We start from the raw sequence: 25,616 nt of genomic DNA, 5'->3' as shown, positions 1-25,616 counted from the left end.
CTGCTCTTATGATTTGTCTTTGAATATAGCGATCAAACCGGTGTGCTCTAAATCTGTGGTTTGCCACCGGCAACGATACACTTCATGCATAGCAATCAGGTTGGGGGCCATCTGGCCATCCTTCGACCTCGCTCTTTACTCAGCCCCCCTGCATCTTTGGAGACCACTGGCGCCTCGTGTCAGATCGATAATTTTGGATTCAGAAAAGACTAAAAGCGGGATTACTTGCAGCCTTTAGTTGGGCATCACGCTGTCTCAAGTGTTGAGCCTCCAAATCCAAACGTGGACTTCCGAAAATCCGAGCAGAGAGATGAATATCGCAAGTAGACCCAGCATACCCAGGTGTATCTTCAATTTTAAAATCTTATTGGTATCTGCATGTAATGATTGGAGCTTTATTTTCACACATGGCTAGACATTCCAAACCCTCTAAACCCTCCTTGCTGGCTAACCCCTCCTCGCCTCCCGGATGGTGAACCTAACGGCTGCACGAGCTTGACCTCTTGTTCTCGGCTCTTCATCAGTAGCTCAAAGGCTAACTCCGCGGTGTCTTTAACTGCTTCTTTAATCTCTGGCCAATCAAGAAGGTCCATGTTCATGGAAAACATATCCACAACAACATCGCGCAATCCCCTATCCTCATCGACAGTTGTTTTATAGACTGTCCGAATAGCAGTCGGAAATTCCTTAACTCTGCAATTTCCCTTGGCGCGGTTCTGAAAATGGTCTTGCGCGAAGGCTTTCATGCCTCGAATATTATACTTGTCGGCTAGGCTGTACATCTCGGCGTGGAATACGAGAACTGCTTTTTCTAAACTGTCTTCAAAGTCCGGAAGATCGTATTCGAGATGATATAGATACTGTATCATAGCTTTGACAAGGGCAGGTTTGTCCTCTTGTAACCGAATTTCTCCGTTGGTGGCCTCCTATTGACGTATCATTATGTTAGGATTTCATATATTTAACCCTAGCGTATCCTATATCTATCAGACCCAGTCAGAGCGAACTTATGCACACCTGGCCGAATCTGCATGCAGCAGCGAAGAAATCAGACTGCGAGCAGACGATCGCTTTGTGGACCTTGTGTACATCGTTTCCGCAAATAATTTTGAAGTCGGAGTAGTCAGAAGACTTGTATAGGCTGTAGTGGCGATGTTGGCAGCATGCTTGTCAAGGCACATACGGGAGAAATGAGAAGGCGCAGTACTTACGCTTTGAGGCCTTGCACGAGCTCCGCTTGTTGTATTGAGACAACCATTTGACTCAAAACTCTTGAAGTTGGAGCTGGATAGGTCCCGTAGAAAAAGGCGGAACACTAAACCTCCGCAAACAATGCTGATATCAAATAAACAATCCTAGATAAGGCGTGACGTCGTGATGCAGGGTACCTAGTTGCGGATTGTGGGGTCCCGCTGGCAAGATTGCGGCACGCGTAAGCGTGTTTTGCGCTTGAGGTCACTAGAGAATGCCGTATCTCTTTGGTCACCTTATCTTCTGCTCTCTAGTGCCTCTTTTCCTTGTGCTTCATGTCGTTGACGGCCTTAGTATCTTATTTGACTACCCTAAATATCAAATTAAGACAGGAGACAGAAGGTCATTGCCCAATAAAGTGAATAGCAGCTGAGTAAATGCATATAATATTTCGCACCTAGGTATCACATTCCCGCCCCGCGGCCACCCCAAACCCAAAGCCAGAACACTCCGAAGATGACCCCCTTTGAAGCAATAGCTTTCAAGCAAAAGCAGCAGGCAGGGTTTACTAGCCCCTCATCTATCAAAAAGCCGCATTCTATTCCGTTCATTTTCAACAAAGCGCCATCTTTACACGCCAAGTTAAATATTTCCACATGAAAGAGAAAGAGAAAGAGATTCACGACGCCGCGCCCCTACCCACGCCGCAGATGCAGGAAAAGAAAAGGGAAACCCGTTCTGAGCTGGTTATGAAAACTGCGTATTATCGCCTCCCCCCTGTTGGTACACCGTCGGGTACTGCGTTTCGTCCGGCCGGAACAAGACGTCCCTCCGCCGCGCGCTTGGCGGATACGCGCCCAGCTCTTCCTCTTCGGGCTGGCTGGGCGGCAGCATTGCCTGCATGTATTCGATGTCCTTGATGATATCGTTGAAGGCCACTGTGACATTGTGGATAACGGAGTTGCGGTTCCACTGGCCGCGGTTCCTCCAGATTGTGTCCATGAGCGCCGAGTTGACCTGTTCCAGCTGCTCGACGGATAGACCCGAGCTGCGTCGCACGAGCTCTTGGTGTAGATCTTTGACTTGGATATTGTCGATGATGAAGCGTGGTTGCTCGTTGTTGAGGATTGATGATATGGCTGCTTGGCGTGGTGGTGCGGGCATTGAGAACTGTTGCTGTGAGGATTGCGATGGCTGCGAGTTGGACATTTGACTGCTCAAGTATGTGTTCTCTGTAGGAGTATTAGAAAGGGATTTATGTATATCAGGTCTTTCATCGGTGAACTCACCTTGCGTATCAGGGATCTGCGACCCGCCACTCTGAGGCGCCATGCTTGCGAAGTCGGGAAGCTGTGCCGAAACGCCATTTGTGCTCTGAGTGTTGAAATTTTGCGGTCCAGATGAGCGGTTTGATCCACTCCTTTGGCCTGACGTTGTCGTCGAAGCACTATTGTGATACTCCCCTGGATGGGAATTTGGTGCCACAAAAGTCCGGCCTAATACTTGAGACCTCTGCGTGCCATGTCCACTGGGCGGCTGGAAATCGTGGGACTCGCGTGGGCCAGATCCAAGATCTTGACTGTCCGTCATATGAGTGTCTTCATCGCCACGTGTGGCTACTGTTGATCCGTTGCTCTGGTGTCCGTAGCCATCCCCAGTGCTAGTGCCGTTGGAGAGCAGGCTCTTCTTCGGATAACGAATTGGTGTTATTGGTGTTACAGGGGGTAAAGTCTGGGGTCCTGGAACTTGTTCTCCAAGCATCACTGGCCCTGAAGTCTCAGTTGTGGTACCTGAGACCTGTGGAGGAACATTGGTTTTGATAACTGGGACTTCTTCGCCCGCAGCTGTGCTCTGTTGAGCTTTCTCGAGCGCCTTCTGAGCTCTTTTTTGTTCTCGAAGAAAAACTGCTTCACACTCTGCTGCCAGAGCTGGATTGGTGCTCACGATTCCTGCCGTATCTACTTCCACATTAGACAGCATCTCGTTTGCTTTAATTGTCCGATCGGGATCTCCCAAAATCCTTGCATCCTTTGCTAAGGTCTTGATATCTGTCAGGAAGTCCTTAGCCCTCTTATAGTAACCGTTGGAAAGACGCTTCTCTATGATGGTCAGATCTAGATTATAGTAGAAATTGCCTGATTCAGTGTGCATTAATCCTGGGATGCCCTTGCGATCCTTGGCAAGCTCAAAAGGTCGGTATATGCCCTGTTCTTGATGCTGTTCTTGTGGCAAGTCTGTGCCGACAAAGTTGGGGTTTTGTTCATCGTACAGGTATAAAATTTGGCTCTCATCGATGATAGGCTTGAAAAACTTCCGGTAAGTCTTCTTGAGCTGTTCCATGATTGGTTGAATCTGCATTTTCAGCATATTCAGTGTGAGCCTATCCTGCTTCTTTTGCTGTTTGAGTTGGTCAGCGGAAAGCGGTGCCTCCTTGGCGGGTAATGCTGGTGCCACTTCAAGTTCGGGGAGTTTTCGTTTTTTCCTGTTGTCTGGATCGGGGAACTCAGTTGGCCGCATGCGAACGTATGAGATGAGCCCTTCAAAGAACTCTTCACGTGCTTTCTGCAGAATTGTTAGTTCTGTACGTGCGCAAGCTTGATCAGGAGTGCATACCTCGTTGGGTCTTTCGAGTTTAAATTGGTTCTTTGTGGAAAATCCAAAAAGATCGCGCAACATTGCAGGATCGGGCTTGTCGGAGTCGCTCGCCAATTCTAATATACCAAGGACAAGAACGGGATCGTTTGGCGGTAGAGTACGGAGAATACTTGTGAATGTCTTGATGACTTTGGGCTCAACAGTCTGGTACCAAACATCCACATTGGGAATGTAGATTACGCTGGGTTTATGTCGCCGGACTTCTTTGAATAGTTGGATAACTGCAGCTTCAGGAGACTAATAAATGATCAGTACTGCGTCAAAGAATAAAGGTTCACTAGACAATTTACCCTAGCAGAGTCCTCGAGAAGAGTAGGTAAATCGAAAGATTGCACGTGAAGACCCTCGAACTTGTTGAGAAGAGCCGAGCCGAGATACTGCTGGCCCATGCCTTGCAACCCGGTGATTAATAGTCGTGGTCTGAAAACTCTGGCACTATCAAAAGCTGATTGGATGTGTTAGCGTACTATTCTAAACAGAATGTTTTGCAGCTCACCTCGCTGCATCGTCTCACGCTCAAATCCTTTCTCATCATCGCGATCATCGAATTGTGCTTCTTCCAATGCTGTGAGTTTCTTCTTTTGAGGGATGATCTCATCCAGAATCTTCGCAATCTTCTCCAACGGAGAGCGTAGCAAAGGTGCGATGCCTTTCGATAATGGCGCGGCCCCGGACGATACTGTTCGTTCTGATGAAGGTATCATTTTACTGACTGATATCATGAAATCCTTAGCTAGCACCTTGATAGTGCTAGGATCGATGACGAGTTTCTTGTCGGATTGGTAGATTTGCGGGTAAGTTCCTTGGACAGCATTGAGAGCTGCTTCGGTGCAGAGAGCTCTAAGATCTGCACCACCGTATCCTTTCGTGAGTTCAGCAAGTTGGTCTTTAAACTCAGGTTTCAGCGGTGGGTCCCAGTTCTTAGTATGGATGTCTATGATGGCGCGTCGACCCTCTACATTGGGTAGAGGGAAGTAAAACTCTCGATCAAATCGTCCCGGGCGCCGCAGAGCCGGATCAACGGAATCAGGACGATTAGTAGCGCCAATGACAATGACTTGTCCACGACCGTCCATGCCATCCATAAGAGCCAAGAGAGTTGCCACAATTGAAGCATGGATCTGTTCCTGCTTACTCGAGCGAACAGGAGCAAGACCATCGATTTCATCGAAGAAGATGATGCTAGGTTGGTTCTTCCGTGCTTCTTCAAATAGGAGACGAAGTTGTCGCTCGGCTTCACCAACCCATTTACTTAAAGCATCGGCACCTTTCCGCATATAGAACGTGACCTTTTTGCCCTGGGAACTAACGCTTGATGCAAGAGCGCGCGCGAGCAATGTCTTACCAGTACCCGGGGGACCGTGGAATAAGACACCTCGTGGAGGAGTGACATGAAAGCGCTGGAATACTTCTGGGTAAAGAAGTGGAAGAGCAACCATCTCTTTAAGTTGGTTAATGTGACCGTCTAACCCACCAACTCCCTCAAAATTGACATTCGGGTCCACGCCGAGGGGGTCAGCGTCAGCAAGTGCTTTCTTGTCTTTCACTTTACCGAAATTAGCTGGCCCTCCTCCAGAAGCAGTCGCCTGCTGTGGATCGGCATTGTGAGACTGAGGAAAGAGTATGTGGGGGGCTGCGGCTGTTGGTGTCATGCCAACAGCCCCTCCCATGCCGCGTGGCACACGTTGTGGCATATCGTCGTCGCTGCTATCCGAATCGGCCCCTCCTGCTGCACCTGCTCCCTCAGGTCCAAACGGTACTGATTCACCCCCTCCACCAAACGGTCCTTGAGTAGAGAAAAGACTCCGGTAAGCTGTGCGCCCACCCTTGGTTCGCGTAATGGGTATTACAGGGGCAGCTTCTTCGTCGTCAAGTTGCTGAAGAGCCTCTGGGCGGAAAATCCGATAGTCAGGTGGAGGTTTATTGTTACGGTCACGTAGTTTAGGTGCACCATCATAAATGAGGTGGTCGTCTGGTGGATGGCGTCGAGAAGTACGGGCTCGCTTCCTAGAGGTGAGTTCTTGGGCTTCCTCTGCTAGCTCTTCGGGATCGAGTTCGCTGTCATGGCCGCTATCTGAGTTTCGCCGGCTACGTTGTGAATTTCGTGTTCTGCCTCTTAGACGGGCAGATCTTCGTCCAGAACCACTTTCGTCTGATGAACCTCCACTCCTATTCTTTGAGTGGTCAGAATCGGAAACATCTTCCTCTCCTTTCTCTTCTTCCGCAGTAGGTTCGAAATCGCTGCTTTCGTCTACGCCATTCTTTCGCCTCCTAGTCGATCGCGACGATGGGGGTGGTTGTTCCGCTTTTGTGCGAGACTAAGTAAATTGTCAGCGAATTTTTCGGGCAAATGAGAACCGAAAAGGAAAGGGTGAATGAAGATCAACCTAAGCAACCGGTGGGGAACTCACTCTCAGATTACGGCCACCCCGTGTGACTGGACCCTCATCCGTGTCTTCAGCCTCGCCTTCATGATCGGACTCCTGGATAACGGCATCCATCTGGACATCCTCATCCACTTGCACCTGAGTCTCAGATCCGGCGCGAGAACCTGGCTCACTTGCTTGAACCTGAGCGTCGTCTGCGATAATATCATCTATGATGTCATCTAGCGGGCCTGGAGTATCTTGATGTTCCATGGAAGGGCCGGAATTTTCTTGAGAAGCTTCCATAATGGCACTTGGGAGTGTCTTCATGCCTTTGCCTCCTCGAGTGTGACGCGCGGATTGAGGTTCAGGGCTACGAGTTCCGGGGCGAATAACAACCGTATGCTTCCCAGAGTCAGTAAGAGCGAGGATCGGCTCCTCCTGGTCATGAGAAAGGCGACTGCTACGTCGAGCACCTGTTATTTCTGGGGTTGTTCCACGGGCCAAGGACCTGCTTCCCGTTCGAGCCCGCGTTGCGCGGGGCGGAATATTGCGCTTCATTGGTATCTTTATAATCAAGGATTTCCTTGGCCGAGCTTTACCTTTTGGAGTGGGTGCAGGATCGTCGTCGTCTTCCGGAGTTGCTTCCTCGATTTCGTCGTCGCTCGGCTCCTCGTACTTGATGTTCTTCTGAGCTGCGCGCCGGACGCTTCGTCCAGTATTGGGATTGATTGGAATATCCTCTTCGGAAGCTTCCGATGCAAATGAATCGTCATTTATCTCATCTTCATCATCTACTATGTCATCATCTGAGTCGTGATATTCCCGACGTTGTCGTTTATTCGGTCTCCTCTTTGCACTTGAGGATGGCTTCGATCGGCGCTTTTGAGGTCTTGGTGGAGATTCCTGGCCCCAGTCTAGGTCTTCGGGATCAGAAGCGGTGGGATCAAGTTCTTGTCTGCGTTTGTTACGGTGCGACATTGGAATGGGTTCGCCTTAGAGAGCACGAGGTGAATTCGTATCTGCACCACGCGGTCGTTAGTGAAGTGCGATCAATCAAAACAATAGGGCATTCTAAGCGGATACGGCGCAACAAACACCGTAGAAATGTCACAGAAAAATTCCGACTTTATATTGACTCACTCTATGCGACCACTTTCTCGATGTTGCAGACACCAGGGGAATAGACGTACACGACGCCCTAGGAGCGCAGCCCCAGCGAGCGAATGTTGATCGAACGGACTGACGCGCTGCGCGAGCGGAGAACGAATAATTTACAGCCCCAGAATCATTACAAACAGTACTACAAGAGTATTTGAATGACAAGATGGCCGAGGGAGAGATGTGTGTCGGATGGTGATGGATGGGGGGTTGGACGGGCAAGTTTCGTTTTGGTGTTGGTGACTGGGTTGCCTTCGCAATCGCGCTAGCAACGCCAAGCCTCCTATCTTCTGCCGCCTTCAAACCACGGCCCAAATTCGCTCGTTGCATCACAAGAATATGCTCTATTGCAATTTGATCACCACAACGCTGAGAATATTGAAATTTCACCGCTTTTGACTCCGAATGACGTTTCCGCTGCAATGCGATTTGAATGCACGCTTCAAGCAGTTAAAATCCCAACTTTTTCGACCTCCCTCCGGACTTATTCAATAGCATCTAGATGTATCAGTACCACTCTTTCACTTCCCAAGTTGCCCGTCGATCACCTGCAGGAACCGCTGAGGCTTAAAAGCTTAATGTCGTTAAGGCTCGTCGTCGTCGTCGCTGGGTTTGTGGGGAAGCTCCAAAGCACGTGCACACACGTGGTTCTGGCAGCCGTCCTTCCGTCTGTCAACCCGCAAACAAAGCTTTCTGCAATAAAATTTGTAACCCTTATGCCTCTTTACTGCTACTTGATGATATTTTTTGAAGTTTTCAATGCGACATGAAAATTGCCGCTTTGCACACCGGAAGGAAGCTCCGCGATCTTGCGTCTTGTTGTCATTTCACTCCACACTTAGGTCATCAGCCCGTGGTGTCGGTGCTTTTGCGGGATGATGGCTCACTCATTTTGGAATTAATTAAAGTCTGGTGGAGGTGGATGACTAAGATGATTTGGTGTTGGTGTTTGTGTTGGTGCTGTTAGAACCGAAGTTATCGCAGGAATCGCACTCACCGACCCCGCTCCCACAGGTCAAGATATAAGGCAGGGTATTTATGCCTATCTGATGATGAAATTGCATGCCATGACTGCAATAATACTATTTTAGAGTTAGAGCAGGGCTGAAACTCTCATATCCTTGACCTTATATGGTCAAATATTCTTCATATATATTTTGGGCGTGGTGTTGTATTCTACTTGTACACATAGGAGGTGAAAGAGAGCCAATTTACGAAGCCAGGCGTCTCTTTTGGAATATATCACAGAATCTAATATACAATCATTTTTATATTCTTCGTTAATCCTCGAAATTTTCATGGGGCAACGCTTTCCGATCTGCAGAATGCCTTAGGCTTGGAAAAATTCCCTGGGCTGTAGCCTTGCACCAGAGGAAGGGCAAACACTCCAACCAAGTACACGCATTGATATATATCAGTTGTTGGAAACGCTTTCATGCAGGCCTCATGCTTTTATGGTAATTTTACATAACAAATATCTACGGAGAATCGCAGTGACATGACTTAATCTACGAAGTAGCTTATTGTGTATCATAGCGCAAGTTACGCACATCCGTGAGCATTTCTGGGTCCCAGTTTTCTTGTGAAGTACAGAACTAGCACAGAAGATTTCCTAACTCCTTCACCTCGATCATCTTTTCAAAAGCTAAACTCTTTGGAGGCCGAAGTTTAGACGTACTTCCTTTCCCCTAGCTCTGGAGACTTCGGTTTGTCTATGTAATTTGAGCTAAGTTATTAAGCCTTCACGGCCTCAAACACCTTTGGTGGTAGGTTTTAATGCAAAAGAAGTATCAAGATCTTTTCGCTTTTTCTTCAGGGATATACATGTGGTTTAGCATTTTGATTGCAGCGGCATTGTGAGAGTTATCGAATAACACCGGGCTGGTTGACCAAACTATTCCATCAGTCTACATTGATTCTTGGTCTTTTGTATGCTTATATATATTTACAGTAGTAATGCGAATCATAGTGTTAATGCACAGTATACAGTGCCTCAAAAGGCAAATTTTACATTAGCAAGCTAAACGTGAAATCGTACAATCTCTCAGCTTTTTTGACTGCTATTGGGTGAAGTGAGCTCACAGCGCTAAGTATTTATTATAATTTGAGCCACTTTCAGGGAATGGGCCAAGTCCGGCTTAGCCCACTTCAAACTATACCGATTAGCTTGTCGAGTACTGCAAGTTCATTAGAATTTGTAGGTAATAGTGGAAATAAGTGGAACATACCTCGTCCCTCATCTAACAGCCAACCCGACGTGTCAACCTTCCATCTTTTATTCCCAACATCCAAATAAACAACTCCAAACCTCGTAAATGCCATGCGCGTATTAATGAACCACTTAAACATCAGGCGGCTAAGCCACCTCCCTGTTATAATAAAGGGCCTAAACAGCACAAACTTATTCTCCAGCCCAACCCTCAAATTCCGCAATTTTTGCTCGTTCACAGCGCGGAACAGCAGCGCCATGGGCGCAACTCTCGCTGATAGAATTGCTTCTCCCCTCTCCACCACCATGATCTGCGGCCTTGTAAAAGGTATAGGGATTACCTTCGCCTCGATTCTCAGTTTTACGGGCGTGCCAGCCCGACCGGGTACGGCTTGGATCGACCGCACAAGTCCTACAGGAGACGCAATAACGTACATGCCTAAACCAGCCAGCAAAAAGGCAATGACACCGTAAACAGGCCCGACCCAGAAGGGCTGCTCTGCTGGCAGATTCAAGTACATGTTATTGAACGTCCACACCGCACCGCTCGTGAGCATGAACGCAGCCGAGTATGTCGCCATTATCAATATTCCGCGGGGCGGCGCTTCATATAGCAGCGTCGGGGATTTCTGGGCTTCGACCGACCGTAGCACAGGATTCGAGCTAGGGAAACGGGGTGGAGGGGGGTTGGCAGGCTTGCTTTTAGCGGCCTGCTTGGATGCAAGTTGCACTTTTTGAGCGCTTCGGGCAGGCTTCAATATAGTCTTCGGGGAAGCCAATTGCCTCAAGATTGAAGAGGAAAAATAGCGAGCTTGATCCGCTGGATAGGAAGTCTGTGCCCGACATGGTAGAGCAGCTATTCGAAGGGAAGGCGGGAGGTGGAAGTAGGATTGTCGAATAAAGCCTACACAGCCCCGGGAAAACGCGGGCATTCTACGATTTAATTAGCGTTTCAATTGATCACAATTATTGAGCACTGTGTGTACCTGAAGTTACGCACGGCAGTAATGACTGTGATGTTGTAGCAATGCCTCGTCCCAAAAAGATCAGCTCGACTTTCGATCCGGCCTACGGCGGCCGAGATTGTCCCGCGCGGACCTCCGAAAGTGCCCAACAAGCTCACAGCTCTTCAGCTTCTCTCCTCAACACGTTGCGCCATCCACCCTTTCTTCCAGGTAGCTCTCAATCGGCGGGTCTCTATGGCCTCAATTGCTACGGCATGTAGGCTGTCAGCGCGAGTCGCGGGGCGGCAGCTGCGACAACATGGCTCGGCCAGAGGTAAGGGTAATCAGTTTCGGGATTGTATTCAACGCTGACGGGAAATTCACAGCATTCCATGCTGCACCTGCGAGTCTGGCAGCTCATAGTTTCACCATGCCTGCGTTGTCTCCAACAATGACCGAGGGGAATATCGCAGGTTGGAAGGTCAAAGAAGGTATGGAATGACTGATAACAGCATCTCATTATAGGAGTAGCTGAGACATGCCACGCGCAATCGAGGAATTGTCTAACACGTTGTAGGCGACTCCTTCGTAGCTGGGGATGTTCTTCTCGAGATTGAGACGGATAAGGCACAAATGGATGTAGAGGCCCAAGACGATGGTATCCTGGCAAAGATCACGGTAGGATGCTAAATTACAAAATTCAGATGGACTGTGCTGACCAATGCTTTAGCAAGGAGATGGTGCGAAGGGAATTGCGGTCGGGACTAGGATAGCTGTCATGGCTGAGCCTGGGGACGATCTTAGTTCTCTAGAAATTCCTCCAGAAGAGGCTGCATCTCAGCCAAAGGCAGAGGAGAGCAAACCGAAAGAGGAGGCTGCACCACCCTCACAGGCACAGAAACTCTCCGAAACCGCCGCAAAATCTTCATCGTCTAAACCCGGCGCGGAGGGACTTGGAGGCAAAGCCCAAAAACAGACGTACCCTCTGTACCCCTCTGTACTACATCTCCTTCGTGAGAACGGGTTACCCAAGGAGGAGGCAGATAAGATACCCGCCAGCGGTCCCAATGGACGGTTGCTTAAGGGTGACGTTCTTGCCTACCTTGGCCATATTGAAAAATCATATCCAGCTGAACAATCAAAGCGGATAAGTGTACTGGGCCACCTTGACCTCTCCAATATCAAAGTGGTTCAACCAAAGAAGGCACCAGCACCAGAGGCGTCTGCTCCAGCCGCAGAGGCTCTTCCAGTGGAAGAGTTGAGTACTGAGATTGCAGTCCCAATATCTCTCACAGCTGTTCTAGCGTGTCAAAAGCGTATCCAGGATTCGGTTGGAATCTTCTTGCCACTGTCGACTTTCATTGCCCGGGCTACTGAGCTTGCGAATGATAACCTACCCCGATCAAAAACAGCCAAACCATCCGCGGATGAACTTTTTAATGCTGTATTGGGTCTTGACAAGGTTGCTGGAACGAGCCCCTCAAGAGGACGCTTCATCCCACAAGTCACCGCTCTTACGCCTACTTCCTTGCGGGTTACGAAACCGGTTGCGTCAAAGGCTAAGCCTGACGTTATGGACATCCTTTCTGGAAAGAAGACGAGAACCCGTGCTTCAAAGGCAGCATCTGTTATCGCTGGTGAAGGTGTTGTCGCTCCAGTAAACGTTTTCAGCGTTAGTGTACCCAAGGAAGATGAAAGGAGGGCGAGAGTCTTTTTGGAGAGAGTCAAAAGCGTGCTTGAGGTCGAACCTGGGCGTCTTATTTTGTAAGCGGGAATTTTGGAACTCGCGATGTAGTCTCTGCTGTATAATACTACATGATGCTTTTACATGCGACGCCACTTGTAGACAAATTTTGGGTTAAATTTTCATATTTACGGCGAAAGGGAATATTCTTGATATGTTTGCTTGGTTGCCAGTTCCTAGATGTCATTCAGAACGCCATATGTGCTGAATAAGTGATTGGCTAAGAGCTGGGGATCACTTCATGCATAGTGCTCTGCATTCTGCATGTGTTTCAGCTCACTGCGCAGAAGCCCACGATTTACATAGTGTTTCAGTCTGACCATTTGATACCGCAAAGCGGCTCGTACCGCGTCGCCCGAAAGTTGCGGACTTGCCCGATGAGGTATTTCGAACATCTCGCAAGGCTGGTACGATCATGTTTTCAGGATCAAAGTTCGTCCAGGGCAGGTAGAGCCGGACAGTGGCTTCTTCCACGGAGCCGAACAACTCCGCCCTATTTCCCAGAGCCTGGGATGCACAGCTTGACCCCAAAAAAACATGCACACACTAAAATGACACTACGCGGCGTGTCAGTCAGGGTCGCCGTCTCACTCAGCCAAAGGATATATCTGACAATTCCGAGATCCGCACAGAGCCTCAGCAGATTGCCAGCAGAAGAGCAATTTAAATGCGCCCCCAGTCCCGCGGCGTCGAGCGGCGTCGAAGGCGTGCCGTAATTTATTCCCACGTCCCTGGGCACGAAATGGGCAAATCGCTGCAGGAACTAAACCCAGAAGCGACCGATCCCATCTTGGCGGTGTAGGAGTAACGATTGGGGGTTGCAGAAAACAAACTACGAAAACGGTTTTTGCGCGTGGGTTGTTAAAAATTTCACCCGTCAGCTGGAGCGTCTATTGAGAGGACGCTGACTTTGTACTGACCTCCCGTTCGTGTCCGCCTTGCTTCTTCTCCCTCATTTTCCCCTTCTCCGGGTTTTCTTTGCCCTCGACGCTATCGATTAGCGCTCTAGCTTCGTGACTTAACCCCCATAATTCAATTTTTGTCCGTGCTTGTTGGTAGCTTCGTTGCAGCTCGCGCATGTCGCCCAGACCCACCCGTCTCCTTCAGACCGCATAATACCTTTCGCTGGCACTCGCTACACGTACTTGAGCGGAGCAATAATCATTGCCATTGTGAGTGAGCTCGTCACCTGGCAGTAGAGCTCCGACGTCATGGCCACAGTTAAGGAACAGGTTGGTGAGGCGCTCCTGGGCACAACTCAGGAGCCGCAGTTGTCACAGCAGACCATAGCTATCTTCATGAAGCATGCGGTGAAGGATGAGCAGACGGGCGAATATTATCTAGGCGAGAACGAGTTCATTGACGCGGTGGCTCCGGAGAGCGAAGACTATGTAATTTGCTCTGATGACCCGCTGTGTGAAGCAATTACTGACGAAACTCCGTCTCTAGCACAAAATCAAACGGAGCCAGTATGGGATCCTCTTCCACGTGGCAGACCGTCGGCGGACGGGAAAAGTGACCCTACATGACTGGAGCAAATTTGAGAACCTCCTGGCAAAACCTGACGCGGAATACGAAATCGCCTTTCGTCTCTTCGACGTCAATGGAACTGGGTTGGTGAAGTTTGATGACTTCCAGAAGATATACAATGCGCACAAGGGAGAGGACAGTATACCGTTTGATTGGAGCTCCGAGTGGGCGTCCTTGTACATTGGGTCAAAGGAAAAGCGGCACACCATGACCTACCCACAATTTTCGCAGATGCTTCGAGGACTACAGGGCGAGAAGGTACGGCAGGCTTTCTTGTATTTCGACAAGAACAATGATGGATACATCGAGCCCGAGGAGTTCCAGCGCATAATACTGGAAACGGCGGCGCATAAGCTGTCGGATCACCTACTCAATAATTTACACACCCTCTGCAATATCTCCGCTGGAAGCAAGATATCGTATGCGAACGTTCGAGCTTTCCAGAACATGATACGGGAGATGGATCTGGTTGAGTTGATCATCCGGAACGCGACTAATAAGAGCAGCGACGGCAAAATCACCCGAACAGATTTTCTTAATGAGGCGGCGCGGATAATTCGGTTCTCTCTTTTTACTCCAATGGAGGCTGACATTCTCTTTCATTTCGCTGGACTGGACGAACCCTCGGGGAAATTAGGTCTTACCGATTTCGCGAAGGTCCTCGATGCTTCATGGCATAACGCATACGCAGTGAGTTCGGGGGCGGTTGGAGCTGTGTCGGACGTAGGACAAAAGGCCCTTACAAGGACGAAGTCGATTCTCCATCATGTCTTAGAATCTGTCCATCATTTCGCGCTAGGGAGTTTGGCGGGTGCTTTCGGTGCCTTCATGGTGTATCCGATTGACTTGGTAAAGACGAGGATGCAAAATCAGAGAGGTCACCGAGTAGGAGAGAGGCTATACAAAAATTCTTTGGATTGCGCTCGAAAAGTTATTAAAAACGAGGGAATACGAGGGCTATATTCGGGAGTGCTGCCGCAACTTGTCGGTGTCGCGCCAGAAAAGGCCATCAAACTGACGGTGAACGACTTGGTTCGAGGGAAATTCACAGACAAGAAAACAGGTCAGATATGGTGGCCATGGGAGCTGGTAGCAGGCGGTACTGCCGGTGGATGTCAAGTGGTAAATACGCCTCCAGTTTACCGATCCCCGAGGTAATAGCCGGGGCCACAGGCTGACCATGATTATCACAGATTTTTACAAACCCTCTCGAGATTGTTAAGATTAGATTACAGGTTCAAGGCGAGGTATCAAAGTCGGTGGAAGGTGCGCCGAAACGATCGGCGATATGGATTGTCAAAAATCTTGGTCTGGTCGGTCTATACAAGGGTGCTAGCGCATGTTTACTACGAGATGGTAAGTTAAACACCCCGTAGCATATATCGTAATTGGAGCTTACTATTAACATAGTCCCTTTCTCTGCAATTTATTTCCCAACTTACAACCATTTGAAGCGTGATTATTTTGGAGAGAGCCCCACTAAGTCGCTAGGGGTACTCCAAATGCTTACTGCAGGTGCTGTCGCGGGTATGCCTGCGGCGTATCTGACAACGCCATTTGATGTCATCAAGACGAGATTACAGGTAGAGGCTCGAAAGGGCGAAGCGCAGTACCTGAGCCTGCGTCACGCCGCGAAAACGATTTGGCAGCAGGAAGGCTTCAAGGCGTTTTTCAAGGGCGGGCCGGCACGTATTATGCGATCATCTCCTCAATTCGGCTTTACGCTTGCGGGCTACGAGGTGCTGCAGAGGACACTCCCAATGCCAGGGCATGCTGACCAGGAGGGCCCGAGCGGGCATATCGAACCGGGCGTCGGATTGGCAGAGGCTAAGGCCCCGCTGCCGTACCTTCGCAGCAGGAATGCGTTAAAGATCATCCTCGATTTAGACGAGAATTTTGGGCGACCGAAATTGCCGCAGGGCAAGACATGGAGCGGCATCCCGGGATTCGGCGGGAAGGGTTTGGCGTGAGAAGCTGCAGCACAGCAATTGGAAGAGGAAAAGCAGCTTGGGGAGGGTAAAATGGGATTGGGTGGGGATTGGGTGCATTCCTCGTATGGAAAATGACAAAAGGCGCGTTAAGCTTTATCAGCCAGTCATTTTTTTTCGGCGTTCACGTCAGTTCGTGGGGTCTTGGTCCTTCAGCCGCATGAGGTGGACGGGAGTAGGGAACAAAGGAGCGAGGGAGCGAAGGAAACGTTTCCATGGGGCTGGCGTGCAAATAGAAGCACTGTCGCAATAACTTTAGAACTAGAGACGCGGTGTAAGATAGACAGCGGCGTGTGCGGCATGTGTGGCATGCGAATTGGATGCGGTTCAGTTTAGGATGGCCGCTGGCCGGCGGGGAAAGGACGTCCAGGCGTCGCACCCTCGTGTCTCCAATAAAGCGGGGCTGTGAGGCTGATGTTGGTGCGGTGAGAGTGAGCCCTTGGAGCGTGCTCTGCCGAATGGCGGCTCAAGTCCGCCTATGTATCCAACCACTGATCGTCTGAGACTGCCAGGACATCTCCATCTGACTGCGGCCCTGCAGCTGCGCCTCGACCCGCCCAACGGACGCTCCACGAAGGACTGCGTCTGCGAGGAGACGTGCTTCGTCGTCCCCCCTTCGCCGGAGCCGTTCTCCAAGACCACGTCGCCCACGTCTCCCCTCTCTACCGTGCACGGCCTGCGCTGCGTTGCTGCGTTGCTGCGTTGCGACCCGTGTGCACAGCCTCGCGATAGGGCGACTCGTGCGTCCTGCGCCGCGCCTTCTGACAGCCCACTCTCCCCCCACTACAACCAGCTCCCAGCCTGGCGAGCTGGCCTTCCCCGGCCTCAGCAGTCCAGTCTTCGGCGCACCTAGCACTTCTCGATTCAGTTGCCCATGAGTCTGATCGTGCGACTTCTTGCCAGAGCCCTAAGAGCCCGCTTGAGATCGACATTTAAGCTTCCCACCGCCTTGAGGCTGAAAAGTAGTTCGTCGCACCTTCGGTACGTCAAATCTCATGCCTAGCATGCACTCGACAGAGCCGCCTTTGCGCTTTATTTTCACTTCTCCATCTCCCAACCGCGAGGTTTATCTGCTGTTGTCATCGCGTGCTCTCTTTATTATTGTCTTTATCTATATGAGGAACTCTTCAAGGCAGCTAATAGCTATCATCCCGTCTCTTCCGCGCATATTCATATTCTGCTCTTGCGCTGATATGCGATGAACAAGACAGCTCTCTGTTTGTTTTCTGTGACAGCAATTTCTCTCCAATTCAGCGCTTCTCTTTGAAAGCCTTTGAAAATTGACCAAAATATTCTTTTCTGAAAGCTGTTGGTCTTCGTATTGCAGTTTCCAACGTTCACTTCGCAGCTCCGGCTAACCCAGAGCCTTGCGGTGCAAATAATCGGTGAAGATAACCTGCTGACCCCCTTCAGAATACCACCAGAGAGACAGAAATACCCCATCCTCTGTGCCACCCAGATTTCTAGCGACTTGAGTCCCATACAAGCTCCACCCGTTCGACTCTGCGTGAATCACTTGAGCAAATACTTCGGGGCTCTTTCCTGACGGCCAACGGCTCTGGCCTAACCTGCCTGTATATGCAGAGGCTAGGCTTGCCTCGCCTCTCACAGCAAGCCGGCGGATGTCCAATTACGAGTCGGACGACGCTTATCCTCATTCCCCTGGCCTTAAAGCTGTCCGTGTAAAGGCAACTCCCTCCCCGTCGCCTCCACCATTCATTCCACAGCAAATTACAATACCGAGCCCTGAGAACGTCAGTCCCCACTCCTTGAAGAAACGAAAGAAACCTAATCGGCGTAAGACCCGACCTAGTCAAGGCGACACCGTCCTGATCAATTTTATGGACCCAAACCGACCTGATATTGCAAGACTCGTCGGCGAAAGAGCATTGAATTCAGACTCCGGTTCCGAGGCGGACGACGAGGAGATGGAGGAGAGGGAGAGCGAGCCAGCATCGGATTCTACGCTTCAGACCGGTCCTAACTTGGCTAGCCTGGACCTGGTTGGCATAGCTCAAGAAGCGCTTCAAAGTACCGAAAATGCCTCCGTCCCAGCAGATACGAGGATACCCCAGCCTGTGCCCAGGGAGCCTGGAGAGAAGTCCCAAAACGATAGTAGGCCACACATCAAGGGCGATCAAGATAATGCGGCCTCGAAGAACCCTTCTGCAGGAGCACTAACAAATGGCGTGCTATCCAATACGAATAGAGTAGGCTCGAATCAGTCGGGTGGCAACTCTTCCAAACTGGAAGCCACGTCACCGAAGCTGACTGGCGATCGCGCCGCACCACTTGTGAATGGCTACCCCCACAAGGATTCGTTAGCAACATCACCGAACCTGCGCGAATTGACAATACCGCCGTCGAAAGGTTCTCCCCGCCAAACACTGCCAGCGTTACAGAACCCCAGCTCGCCCTCATGGGACGGGCCGAACGGATCGCCGAATCAGGGACAAAAGCTCCCGGGTTTCCGCCAGCTCAGCGAACTAGCTGAGGCCGCTAGCAATGAGCAAAACGAAGCAAGGGCCAATGGATATCACCCCAATCGACAGTCATTTTCCTCGACAGGCCAATCACCAACCCTGGTCAGTAGGCATTTTCCAACGAGTACACAGAGATCACCGCCGGGCGCGTTCCCTCCTCTGAGCGCAACATCACCAATAAGTACACACAGCGACATTTCGCAGGACCCCTTTCGTCAGGGTACCTTTCAATTCCTTAATAATCGAAGGCCGTCACAAGCGTCAGAAAATGCGTCATATCCGTCAGGTCTACCGTCTGCCTCAACAGGAGACAGCTATCCAAGCTCTGATAGTTTCAGCCCTGCATCGCAGGTCGCTCCCATCGAGGGCCATTGCATGAGCATAGACGGTGCGGTAAATCGGAAATTACCACCACCAACGGGTCCGCACATTCAGCATGTCCCTCCGCACGGCGTTGGTGGATTCAAGTGTGAACATCCTGGATGTTCAGCAACGCCATTCCAGACCCAATACCTTCTTAAGTAAGAGCCATTTTTGTCAAACCTCCTCCAACCCAAACTTCATCTCCCATCCGATCCTAGCGAGCTTGCAATATTGGTCAAGAATGTCTTTAATTCTCGTCCAGCAGTTCGCAAAACCCGTCACTAACCCTTCTCCTCAACAATTCTAGTTCGCACGCAAATGTCCATTCCCAGAGCCGTCCACACTACTGTCCCGTATCGGGCTGCTCGCGCGCAGAGGGTGGGAAGGGCTTTAAGCGTAAGAACGAGATGATTCGGCATGGCTTGGTACACCAGTCGCCTGGATACGTCTGTCCATTCTGCCCGGACCGCGAGCACAAGTATCCGAGGCCGGACAATCTGCAAAGGTATACTTCCCTACTTCTCATCGATAAGATAGGTCGTTGTGCTAACAGTTGGCGTTTTTGGTTTCAGGCACGTTCGTGTGCACCATGTTGATAAAGACAAGGATGACCCACTGCTCCGCGAAGTTCTCGCACAACGGCCTGAAGGCGGCAGTCGAGGGCGGAGGAGAAGAGCAGGTAGCTGATATTCGGCCTTCGCGTTCACACGTATCCAATGCGTTTCCTGTTGATGCTCCCGCCTCCGACATAACGATGTACGAGGGAGGCTTTTCCACTGGCGTTCTTTCCATCCCGTTCTTCCATCTGTACGCCGCGGCGGGGAACGCCGCGGCAGGCACAATTTCCTGCTATCTATCTACCACTTTATCCCCGGTGTTGGAACGGCGTTATCTATGGCATTTTCCCCCTGCCTTGTCTGCTTTTGCTTACGCGGTTTTTGGGACCGGGGATGAGCCATGGCGATGGCTCTATTCGACGACCGGAAAAATCAGGCAGGGCTCGCCATTCGTATCTATTTCTTTCATTTTCGGCCTCTACATTCTCCGTTTCCCCCCGCCGTTATTTACCTCATTTCTTTTTTCCTTATCATTTTTACTCATATTTTTGTGCATCATGTTAGGTGTGTCTGTCTGTCGCTTCAATATATACCAGGCGTGCGGGGCGGCCTCGAGGGTTGCGGGAGTCCCAGTTATGGTGGGTGGGTGGTGGGTCAGGGGAAGGCGCGGTCGTTTTTACGCTGTCAATACCTCTGTTTTGTTCAGTCGCTGTGGTTTTCGTAGGTACGGAGGCCGAGGATGTCTCCTTTTGCAAATAGCAGATAGCGCGCGCTGCAAGGAAGCGTCGGCGCCGGGCGTGAGAAATCCAATTGCGCGCAGTTTGCGCGGTATGCCCTTTACTGGTACCTCTCCGCTTATCACAACCCCCAGCCTACACGATGCTGTGCAGAGAAACGCGAGTCACGATGCACATCACGGCGCGTCGAAAGAGAGACAATGCATTTCACCCCATCCACAATATTTTATTCAAACTTCGGGCACGCCCCCACCCCCTCGCCGTCCGCTGTTAGCTCGCTCTAGCTACTTGTTATCTAGCCCCCCTTTCCCGCCCCTTGTCCGCAACGAACACCCCAGCACGCGAAACTCAGTAAACCCAGCAAAAGAAATCGAGAAAGCATAAAAACGCCACGGTCCTGATCCCGCCCGTCCCGACCCGTCTAGCCGCGGCAAAAGCAAAAAATATGGGTCCCGACACTATGTGATATGATGTAATGTGAAGAAAAAGTGACGAGGCGCAACCCTCCCGGATCCGAGCCGCGCAAAAACCGCCCAGTGAATGCGGAGAGAGAGAAAGCAAAGCAGGCAAAGTGCAAACCTCCCGAGTTGAGTATTGTTGAAAAATATCAAGGGGGGAAAGGGGGGGGGCGCTAACTGGCGCGCAGACATGCAAACTGAAATCACTTAACCAAACCCAAAATCATGCGTACTCCAATCCACCTGGTTTCCTTTCTACGTCTTTTCTTTAAATGAGAACCTCAGACCCGATCTTCGGCAAAATCTAATACCTCGCAGTCGTCCTCGAAGAACCCTTCCTCGCCCTCCTCGCCCCTCCGGACTCTGCGTCGCCGCGTCGTCACAACAACTTGCTCGACCTCCTCCTCGCCATCCCGCAGCACGAGCTTGTTCTCCACCGCAGCCGCCACTCCGCCCTCGAGATCGTCGTCCGCGTCCGCGTCAAAGACCTGTTGCGCAGGGGTCGAGATGCGCGTCGCCTCAATATCATCGCCGAACACCCATGCGCTGCTGTCGTTGACATGGTGCAGGATCTGCGCTGGCAACTGCGGGGGTTGATCCCACTCATTGTGGTGCTCGTGATGCTCGCTACCGCCGACGGAGGGGTTGAAAGTGAAGCGCGCAACGCGGCGGTCCGTGTAGAAAGGCTGGTAGGGCGGATTAGTCTCGATCTCCGAGAAGCTCAGGGGCACGGGCGCCGCGTTGCGCTTCCCGCCGACACCGGCCCTACCGCGACGGGCTGGCAGCGAGCGCGGTAGCCACTCGCCGTAGAGGTCGTGCGGAGGCTCGCCGGGCTGCGGGAAGAGCACGGCGGCGACGGCGGGCGCGAAGAGCGTGGCGCGGACGGGCGCGAGGCCGAATTCGACCACTTTGCGCTTCGAGATGGACGTCGAGTTTGCGCTCTTGCCTTTCCCGGTCGCCGGCCGCATTTGGACTTTGTAGATCTGCAGCACGCCACCCGAGACGAGCGCGACGGAGCCGCGGCCTTTGCCTGTTAGCCATCGCACGCTGTTGGGCTTGACACCTGTGTGGGACGGAGGAAGAGCGAGCTTATTGTCGCCGGCATGCCGAATGTTGTTTGTTGCAACGCCGATAGACTTGCCCAAGCCTGTTGCTACAGCTTTACTACTCTTGGCGCCCGCAGCAGGCGTCATGCCTAAGCTGCTGAAGGATGGGAATCGTGATCCTCCATTGCTAGCACTACGGGAGCGGACCGCATTCAGGAAAGGCTTGGCAGTGCCATTTAGAGCTTGCATTGCAGAATTGACTGCGCTACCTGCGCGACCGCCATTGGGAGTATGGTTGGGTGCTTCGTCTTGCTTGGCTCTGGTGGTCAGGCTAGTCTTCCTAATCCGGCGAGAAGGTGGCCATTGGAATGCGGATGCTGGCATGAGGAACATGTGGACTGTGCCTTTATCGGTGATCACTGCTAGTCTGTTTATTCGTGGAGTGGACCAGGCAACATCTACAACATTTGCCACCGTCATGCGGGCAAATCGGGCAACTTGGCGGACATGGGGACCCGAAGAAACCTCTCTCATGGATTTGCGGGCTTTCCGATGATTCATCCGCTTCAGGTCCCACACATCTTGAAAGTCGCCCTTCTTACTCACTGTCATGAGCATCAGACCGCTTGGCGAGAAAGACAAGAAGCTGGATCCTAGGGCCGCCGGTATGGTAGCAACCGGATGTAGAGCGCTCTTATTCTTCGTTTCCTCGACGTCGAACAGCCTCTGGAGATCGTAGATCGAAATGACTGTTGAGTCCGTCCTAGTCTGAGGGCCGGTCTGGTTGTGACCATGCGTGGGTGGGAAATATAGCTGTTGCTGCATAAGTGGGTCTCCGCTATAGTTGACCCCGTTTATATTTCCATTCGTTGGTGCAGATTTGCCCATATAACTCTTAAAAGCCTGTATTCCCTTCTCCGTAGCCCACCGTGCACCTTTGATGGCAACTTGAGTTCCTTCTCTCGTGAGTCGATTAAGTAGTCCATCGGTCTCCGGAGCATCGACAGCACATGTTGGGGATGGCTGTGGCGGAACAGTATGGTGGGAAATGCCTGGTGGTTTCTCATGAGACGGTGAGGTCAACACTGTCCCATTGAGAGGGAACAGAGTTGTCGAAGCAGGGGGTAGCACTGCAAGCCAACGATTACTTAGAGAAAACACAGGGACCCCATATTGTTCCGCGATATTGTCTNCATGGCTATTAGCCTCAGCCGAGCTTGAGGCACTTGAGGTTGATCCTTTGTCCCGAAATTGCACAAATGTCCAGACCTTTCCAATGCACCTAAAGTTCTCTGGATGGGCCGGATGAATTCTTGTGTACGGAGCAAAGATGAAAATTTCTCCACTTGCACCAGAAGCCACAACAACAAACTTGCCGTTCGCCTCAACTACAAGATCGCCGATCGGTGGAGGTGGTTGAAACATAGGACTCTCGATAGGGCTTGTAATCGGCACTACAGGGCTCTTGTACAGAGTGGCAATGTGTCTCCTTTCTTTCAAAGAGTACACTTCGACTGTGGTTTGGTAGTTTGATATCCTGCTTGCCGCGTCGTTACCCTTGCTAGAGGCTGGTCTGCTTGGTGATGACCCATCGTTCTCTTCGGTGACCACTTCCGAAGATGAGCCGCTGACATTCTGAGCGTCCTTTACTTCATCCATCACAGGTCCGTGGATGGTAAGAGCAATAAGAGGTCGGGACGAAGCTAGCAAGTCTCTTCTCGACGTCCAGGGGAGTATCTTAGCACCTATTACACTTCCCCTGAGTCCCTCTAACCGTGCCACAATGTCCATGCGCCCCTCCTCAACCTTGAAAACCTCCAGGCCACCTTGGTAGCCAACCAGAAGCACGTTTTCGACGGATCTTGACGACTCATCTCCAGCCATGCAGATTGTATCGAACCCACAGAAATAGCTATTCTCACCCGGCGTTGTACCTTCATTTTCAGTTGGATTCAACCCCATATCGAAGTCCGGCAGACCGTAGAAATGAGCCTGGGGCTGATGCGGAAGAGGCGGGTTGGTTGCAAAAGCTTGTCGAGGCCCATACTGAGAGAACATTGAAGCTCGTCGATCTCTACCAGGGGATTGTTGAGGAGATCGTTGCAGACGACCTCCGAAACTAGGATAGTGATTCGGGTGGCTCAAAGGTCTCATCCCGGGCGCTGGAGGTGAATGAGACATGGCACCTTGACCGTAGCCTCCTTCACGGCCTCCAGGCTGAAGGTAGTTTGGAGGTGACCCGCTGATGCTAATTCCGTTGCTTGGAGGTGGTTGGTTTGCAAAGAAAGGTAAGGATTTGGTCCATTCACTAGTATAATGTGCTGCTGCTGAAGTGGTAGTGCCGAGAGCCGACAATAGTGGCGAAGTAGTAGCATTATATGGATGTGGTCCAGGAGGAGAAGCTGAAGGGTATCTGACAGCAGTTGGCGGTGATTTTGTTCTAGAAATCAGAAGTTAGTCGTATCAACAAGTAAAAAGGAGCTTGTAATAGAGATGCAAGGCCGCGTGGAGTACCATCCATCACCGAAGACCATTTTCGCAGCGAGGAGTATGGCCCTTGCACCTCCATACTGCTCTCGTTTCCATGATCATACATCGGGCATTATCCCGCTTTAAAGATGCACGGAATCCAAGCCCATGTACATCGGTCTTTTTTCCAAAGTAACAACGCATTCGATAAGCACTTACAACTCTCGCGGATATATCCTTGTAACTCTCTCCCCGTACCTATCTCTTCTTCCCAACTCATATCTTGAAATATTGCGACCTCGTGATTGTAAATGATCCAGGGCCTTTGGGCGACTACGCTGATACTGATGGAGGTGGCCAAAGTTCGGATGCAGACTCGTATGATCAGCCGCGTTATCAGGCGAAGGGCTCATTCAAATAGATTACTGAGGTTCAGGTCTGTCTGTCGTTTATACTTGGTTTGAAAGAGTAAGGAGTGGATATCGGGTTTACGGGATCGAGGCGGGAGGGATACCGGTCGGTGAGGGAGGCGGTACCTGAGGAGCTAAGGTTTAAGACAAGGAGTGATGCGTCACAAAGCCGATGACAGGGCCTCGTGTACGTGGTGGCTCGTGCCAGATCAGAGAAGACACGTTTGACAGGCAAATGTCGGCGCCTGGTGCAAATAAGCCCTTCGAGCTGTGATGCTGGCCTATACAGCTGTGACGGCTTCGCGGAGAAAAGGGCGGGGTGGGTGGTGGGGAGCTTGTCGCGGCGGATAGTCCTGCTATTCAACGGCAATGGTTGTGTCGAGGCGGGGTTGGGAAGAATAATAGAGCACGACGTTATCAGCGCACAGCTCTCTGTGCAAATATGAAGCTTGGAAGAAGTGTTGGGATTTGTATACAGTAAGGGTAATGTATCTATCAAGGCCTTCGTTGGGGGGGCAGGAGGGGAAGCATGCAGCCAAGCTGCAGCGTTCCTATCTCCAGCTGCGGGTGCCGGCGGAGACGATTGGTGGGGTGGGGCGCGTCAAAAGGGATTGGGAGCAACTTTGTACACGACAGCTGTCGTTAACGAATAATGGGAGAAACTGATGGAATACCAGTATCCACGTTCTAACTAAACCTCGATTTCAATGATTCTCAACTTGGTCTCGTGTCCTGGGCTAAGAATTGTCACTCGCCATTACACAGCGCCCGCTCCCTATCCCTAGCCTCACCCCGGAGAGCTGTCCTTTCTTTGTCACCTGCAACCGGCGTCTTACTCCTCACTGACAGAAGTCACGTATACATTCCACGTGCTCAACAAGTGCTTGCGCTTACTTCAAGCGTCTTACGCCATGATGAATAAAGGCAACCACTTAGCTAGAAGCTTCCAACATTACCATCAAATCCGATATTGACATATGAAAGAAGAGGAGTAAAATAAGTGCAGAGTCATAACATCACGCCCAAGGGCGCTCCCAACTTATAAATGGCTGTCCTAAAGGGCGCAGTGCCGCCCTTCTTATGAGCCTTGCTGTACGATCTTAGGGGAACATCTCGACCCATCCTGCAAAGTGAGCGCCCGGCAAAAGCAAGGAAATTTAATATGCTTGCTAGCGTTGTTGTTCGAACATGCCAAAGATATGGTGGGTATCCACTAATCCTAACATCTACTCAGACTTTCTATTATTTATCAAGCCCTACTAAAGTATGGCGTCCAGTTTCCGGTAGTACAGAAGCCACCTAACA

General features: G+C 51.0%; 8 protein-coding genes across 8 annotated transcripts; 4 read left to right on the top strand and 4 right to left on the bottom strand.

The window, feature by feature from the left end:
- Positions 1–337: 337 nt before the first annotated feature.
- Positions 338–1,390, bottom strand: K441DRAFT_671554 (uncharacterized protein). The gene is made up of 3 exons (XM_067650436.1): positions 1,212–1,390; positions 1,018–1,141; positions 338–926 (listed from the first exon to the last, which is right to left on the bottom strand). Exons 1-3 carry the CDS (start codon positions 1,256–1,258, stop codon positions 402–404), a joined length of 696 nt encoding a protein of 231 aa, XP_067496445.1. The 5' UTR covers positions 1,259–1,390; the 3' UTR covers positions 338–401.
- A 144-nt stretch (positions 1,391–1,534) lies between these two features.
- Positions 1,535–7,564, bottom strand: K441DRAFT_649334 (AAA-domain-containing protein). Its single transcript, XM_067646939.1, has 7 exons — positions 7,356–7,564; positions 6,258–7,234; positions 4,343–6,164; positions 4,137–4,291; positions 3,805–4,083; positions 2,481–3,753; positions 1,535–2,423 (listed from the first exon to the last, which is right to left on the bottom strand). The coding sequence occupies exons 2-7, from the start codon at positions 7,191–7,193 to the stop codon at positions 1,939–1,941; spliced, it is 4,950 nt and encodes a 1,649-aa protein (XP_067496444.1). The 5' UTR covers positions 7,194–7,234; positions 7,356–7,564; the 3' UTR covers positions 1,535–1,938.
- A 161-nt stretch (positions 7,565–7,725) lies between these two features.
- On the top strand, positions 7,726–8,275 carry K441DRAFT_21074 (uncharacterized protein). Its single transcript, XM_067640539.1, has one exon. It carries the CDS (start codon positions 7,796–7,798, stop codon positions 8,141–8,143), a length of 348 nt encoding a protein of 115 aa, XP_067496443.1. The 5' UTR covers positions 7,726–7,795; the 3' UTR covers positions 8,144–8,275.
- A 1,246-nt stretch (positions 8,276–9,521) lies between these two features.
- On the bottom strand, positions 9,522–10,514 carry K441DRAFT_691409 (uncharacterized protein; the record flags this gene model as incomplete). The annotated part of the gene is made up of 3 exons (XM_067652480.1): positions 9,522–9,550; positions 9,602–9,893; positions 9,924–10,514. 3 exons carry the CDS (start codon positions 10,512–10,514, stop codon positions 9,522–9,524), a joined length of 912 nt encoding a protein of 303 aa, XP_067496442.1.
- Positions 10,515–10,942: 428 nt separating this feature from the next.
- On the top strand, positions 10,943–12,504 carry K441DRAFT_671551 (uncharacterized protein). The gene is made up of 3 exons (XM_067650435.1): positions 10,943–11,017; positions 11,104–11,204; positions 11,257–12,504. Exons 1-3 carry the CDS (start codon positions 10,957–10,959, stop codon positions 12,292–12,294), a joined length of 1,200 nt encoding a protein of 399 aa, XP_067496441.1. The 5' UTR covers positions 10,943–10,956; the 3' UTR covers positions 12,295–12,504.
- Positions 12,505–13,146: 642 nt separating this feature from the next.
- K441DRAFT_623817 (mitochondrial carrier) lies at positions 13,147–16,204 on the top strand. The gene is made up of 4 exons (XM_067646058.1): positions 13,147–13,661; positions 13,720–14,922; positions 14,994–15,156; positions 15,211–16,204. The coding sequence occupies exons 1-4, from the start codon at positions 13,482–13,484 to the stop codon at positions 15,768–15,770; spliced, it is 2,106 nt and encodes a 701-aa protein (XP_067496440.1). The 5' UTR covers positions 13,147–13,481; the 3' UTR covers positions 15,771–16,204.
- A 1,038-nt stretch (positions 16,205–17,242) lies between these two features.
- Positions 17,243–19,456, top strand: K441DRAFT_20957 (uncharacterized protein). The gene is made up of 3 exons (XM_067640533.1): positions 17,243–18,792; positions 18,897–19,139; positions 19,207–19,456. Exons 1-3 carry the CDS (start codon positions 17,411–17,413, stop codon positions 19,319–19,321), a joined length of 1,740 nt encoding a protein of 579 aa, XP_067496439.1. The 5' UTR covers positions 17,243–17,410; the 3' UTR covers positions 19,322–19,456.
- A 1,211-nt stretch (positions 19,457–20,667) lies between these two features.
- On the bottom strand, positions 20,668–24,314 carry K441DRAFT_691405 (uncharacterized protein; the record flags this gene model as incomplete). Its single annotated transcript, XM_067652479.1, has 2 exons — positions 20,668–23,872; positions 24,160–24,314. The coding sequence occupies 2 exons, from the start codon at positions 24,312–24,314 to the stop codon at positions 20,668–20,670; spliced, it is 3,360 nt and encodes a 1,119-aa protein (XP_067496438.1).
- Between the last annotated feature and the right edge of the window lie 1,302 nt (positions 24,315–25,616).

The sequence above is a fragment of the Cenococcum geophilum genome, assembly GCF_001692895.1.
Source record: "Cenococcum geophilum 1.58 unplaced genomic scaffold K441scaffold_102, whole genome shotgun sequence".
In the NCBI taxonomy this organism is placed as follows: domain Eukaryota; kingdom Fungi; phylum Ascomycota; class Dothideomycetes; order Gloniales; family Gloniaceae; genus Cenococcum; species Cenococcum geophilum.
The sequence above is the reverse complement of the archived record's forward strand: the minus strand, read 5'-3'. Positions and strand labels throughout refer to the sequence as shown.

Coding starts and splice junctions, on each gene's coding strand:
- K441DRAFT_21074 (XM_067640539.1), top strand. CDS start 7,796: ATGCGATTTGAATGCACGCTTCAAGCAGTTAAAATCCCAACTTTTTCG.
- K441DRAFT_671554 (XM_067650436.1), bottom strand. CDS start 1,258: ATGGTTGTCTCAATACAACAAGCGGAGCTCGTGCAAGGCCTCAAAGC. Junction 1,142..1,211: donor CTCGTGCAAGGCCTCAAAGC/GTAAGTACTGCG, acceptor TCGCCACTACAG/CCTATACAAGTCTTCTGACT. Junction 927..1,017: donor CTGCATGCAGATTCGGCCAG/GTGTGCATAAGT, acceptor ATACGTCAATAG/GAGGCCACCAACGGAGAAAT.
- K441DRAFT_671551 (XM_067650435.1), top strand. CDS start 10,957: ATGCCTGCGTTGTCTCCAACAATGACCGAGGGGAATATCGCAGGTTGG. Junction 11,018..11,103: donor AGGTTGGAAGGTCAAAGAAG/GTATGGAATGAC, acceptor AACACGTTGTAG/GCGACTCCTTCGTAGCTGGG. Junction 11,205..11,256: donor GTATCCTGGCAAAGATCACG/GTAGGATGCTAA, acceptor CCAATGCTTTAG/CAAGGAGATGGTGCGAAGGG.
- K441DRAFT_20957 (XM_067640533.1), top strand. CDS start 17,411: ATGTCCAATTACGAGTCGGACGACGCTTATCCTCATTCCCCTGGCCTT. Junction 18,793..18,896: donor CAGACCCAATACCTTCTTAA/GTAAGAGCCATT, acceptor ATTCTCGTCCAG/CAGTTCGCAAAACCCGTCAC. Junction 19,140..19,206: donor AGGCCGGACAATCTGCAAAG/GTATACTTCCCT, acceptor TTTTGGTTTCAG/GCACGTTCGTGTGCACCATG.
- K441DRAFT_649334 (XM_067646939.1), bottom strand. CDS start 7,193: ATGTCGCACCGTAACAAACGCAGACAAGAACTTGATCCCACCGCTTCT. Junction 6,165..6,257: donor GGGGTGGCCGTAATCTGAGA/GTGAGTTCCCCA, acceptor CAATTTACTTAG/TCTCGCACAAAAGCGGAACA. Junction 4,084..4,136: donor TTCTCGAGGACTCTGCTAGG/GTAAATTGTCTA, acceptor ATCATTTATTAG/TCTCCTGAAGCTGCAGTTAT.
- K441DRAFT_623817 (XM_067646058.1), top strand. CDS start 13,482: ATGGCCACAGTTAAGGAACAGGTTGGTGAGGCGCTCCTGGGCACAACT. Junction 14,923..14,993: donor CTGCCGGTGGATGTCAAGTG/GTAAATACGCCT, acceptor TGATTATCACAG/ATTTTTACAAACCCTCTCGA. Junction 15,157..15,210: donor CGCATGTTTACTACGAGATG/GTAAGTTAAACA, acceptor CTATTAACATAG/TCCCTTTCTCTGCAATTTAT.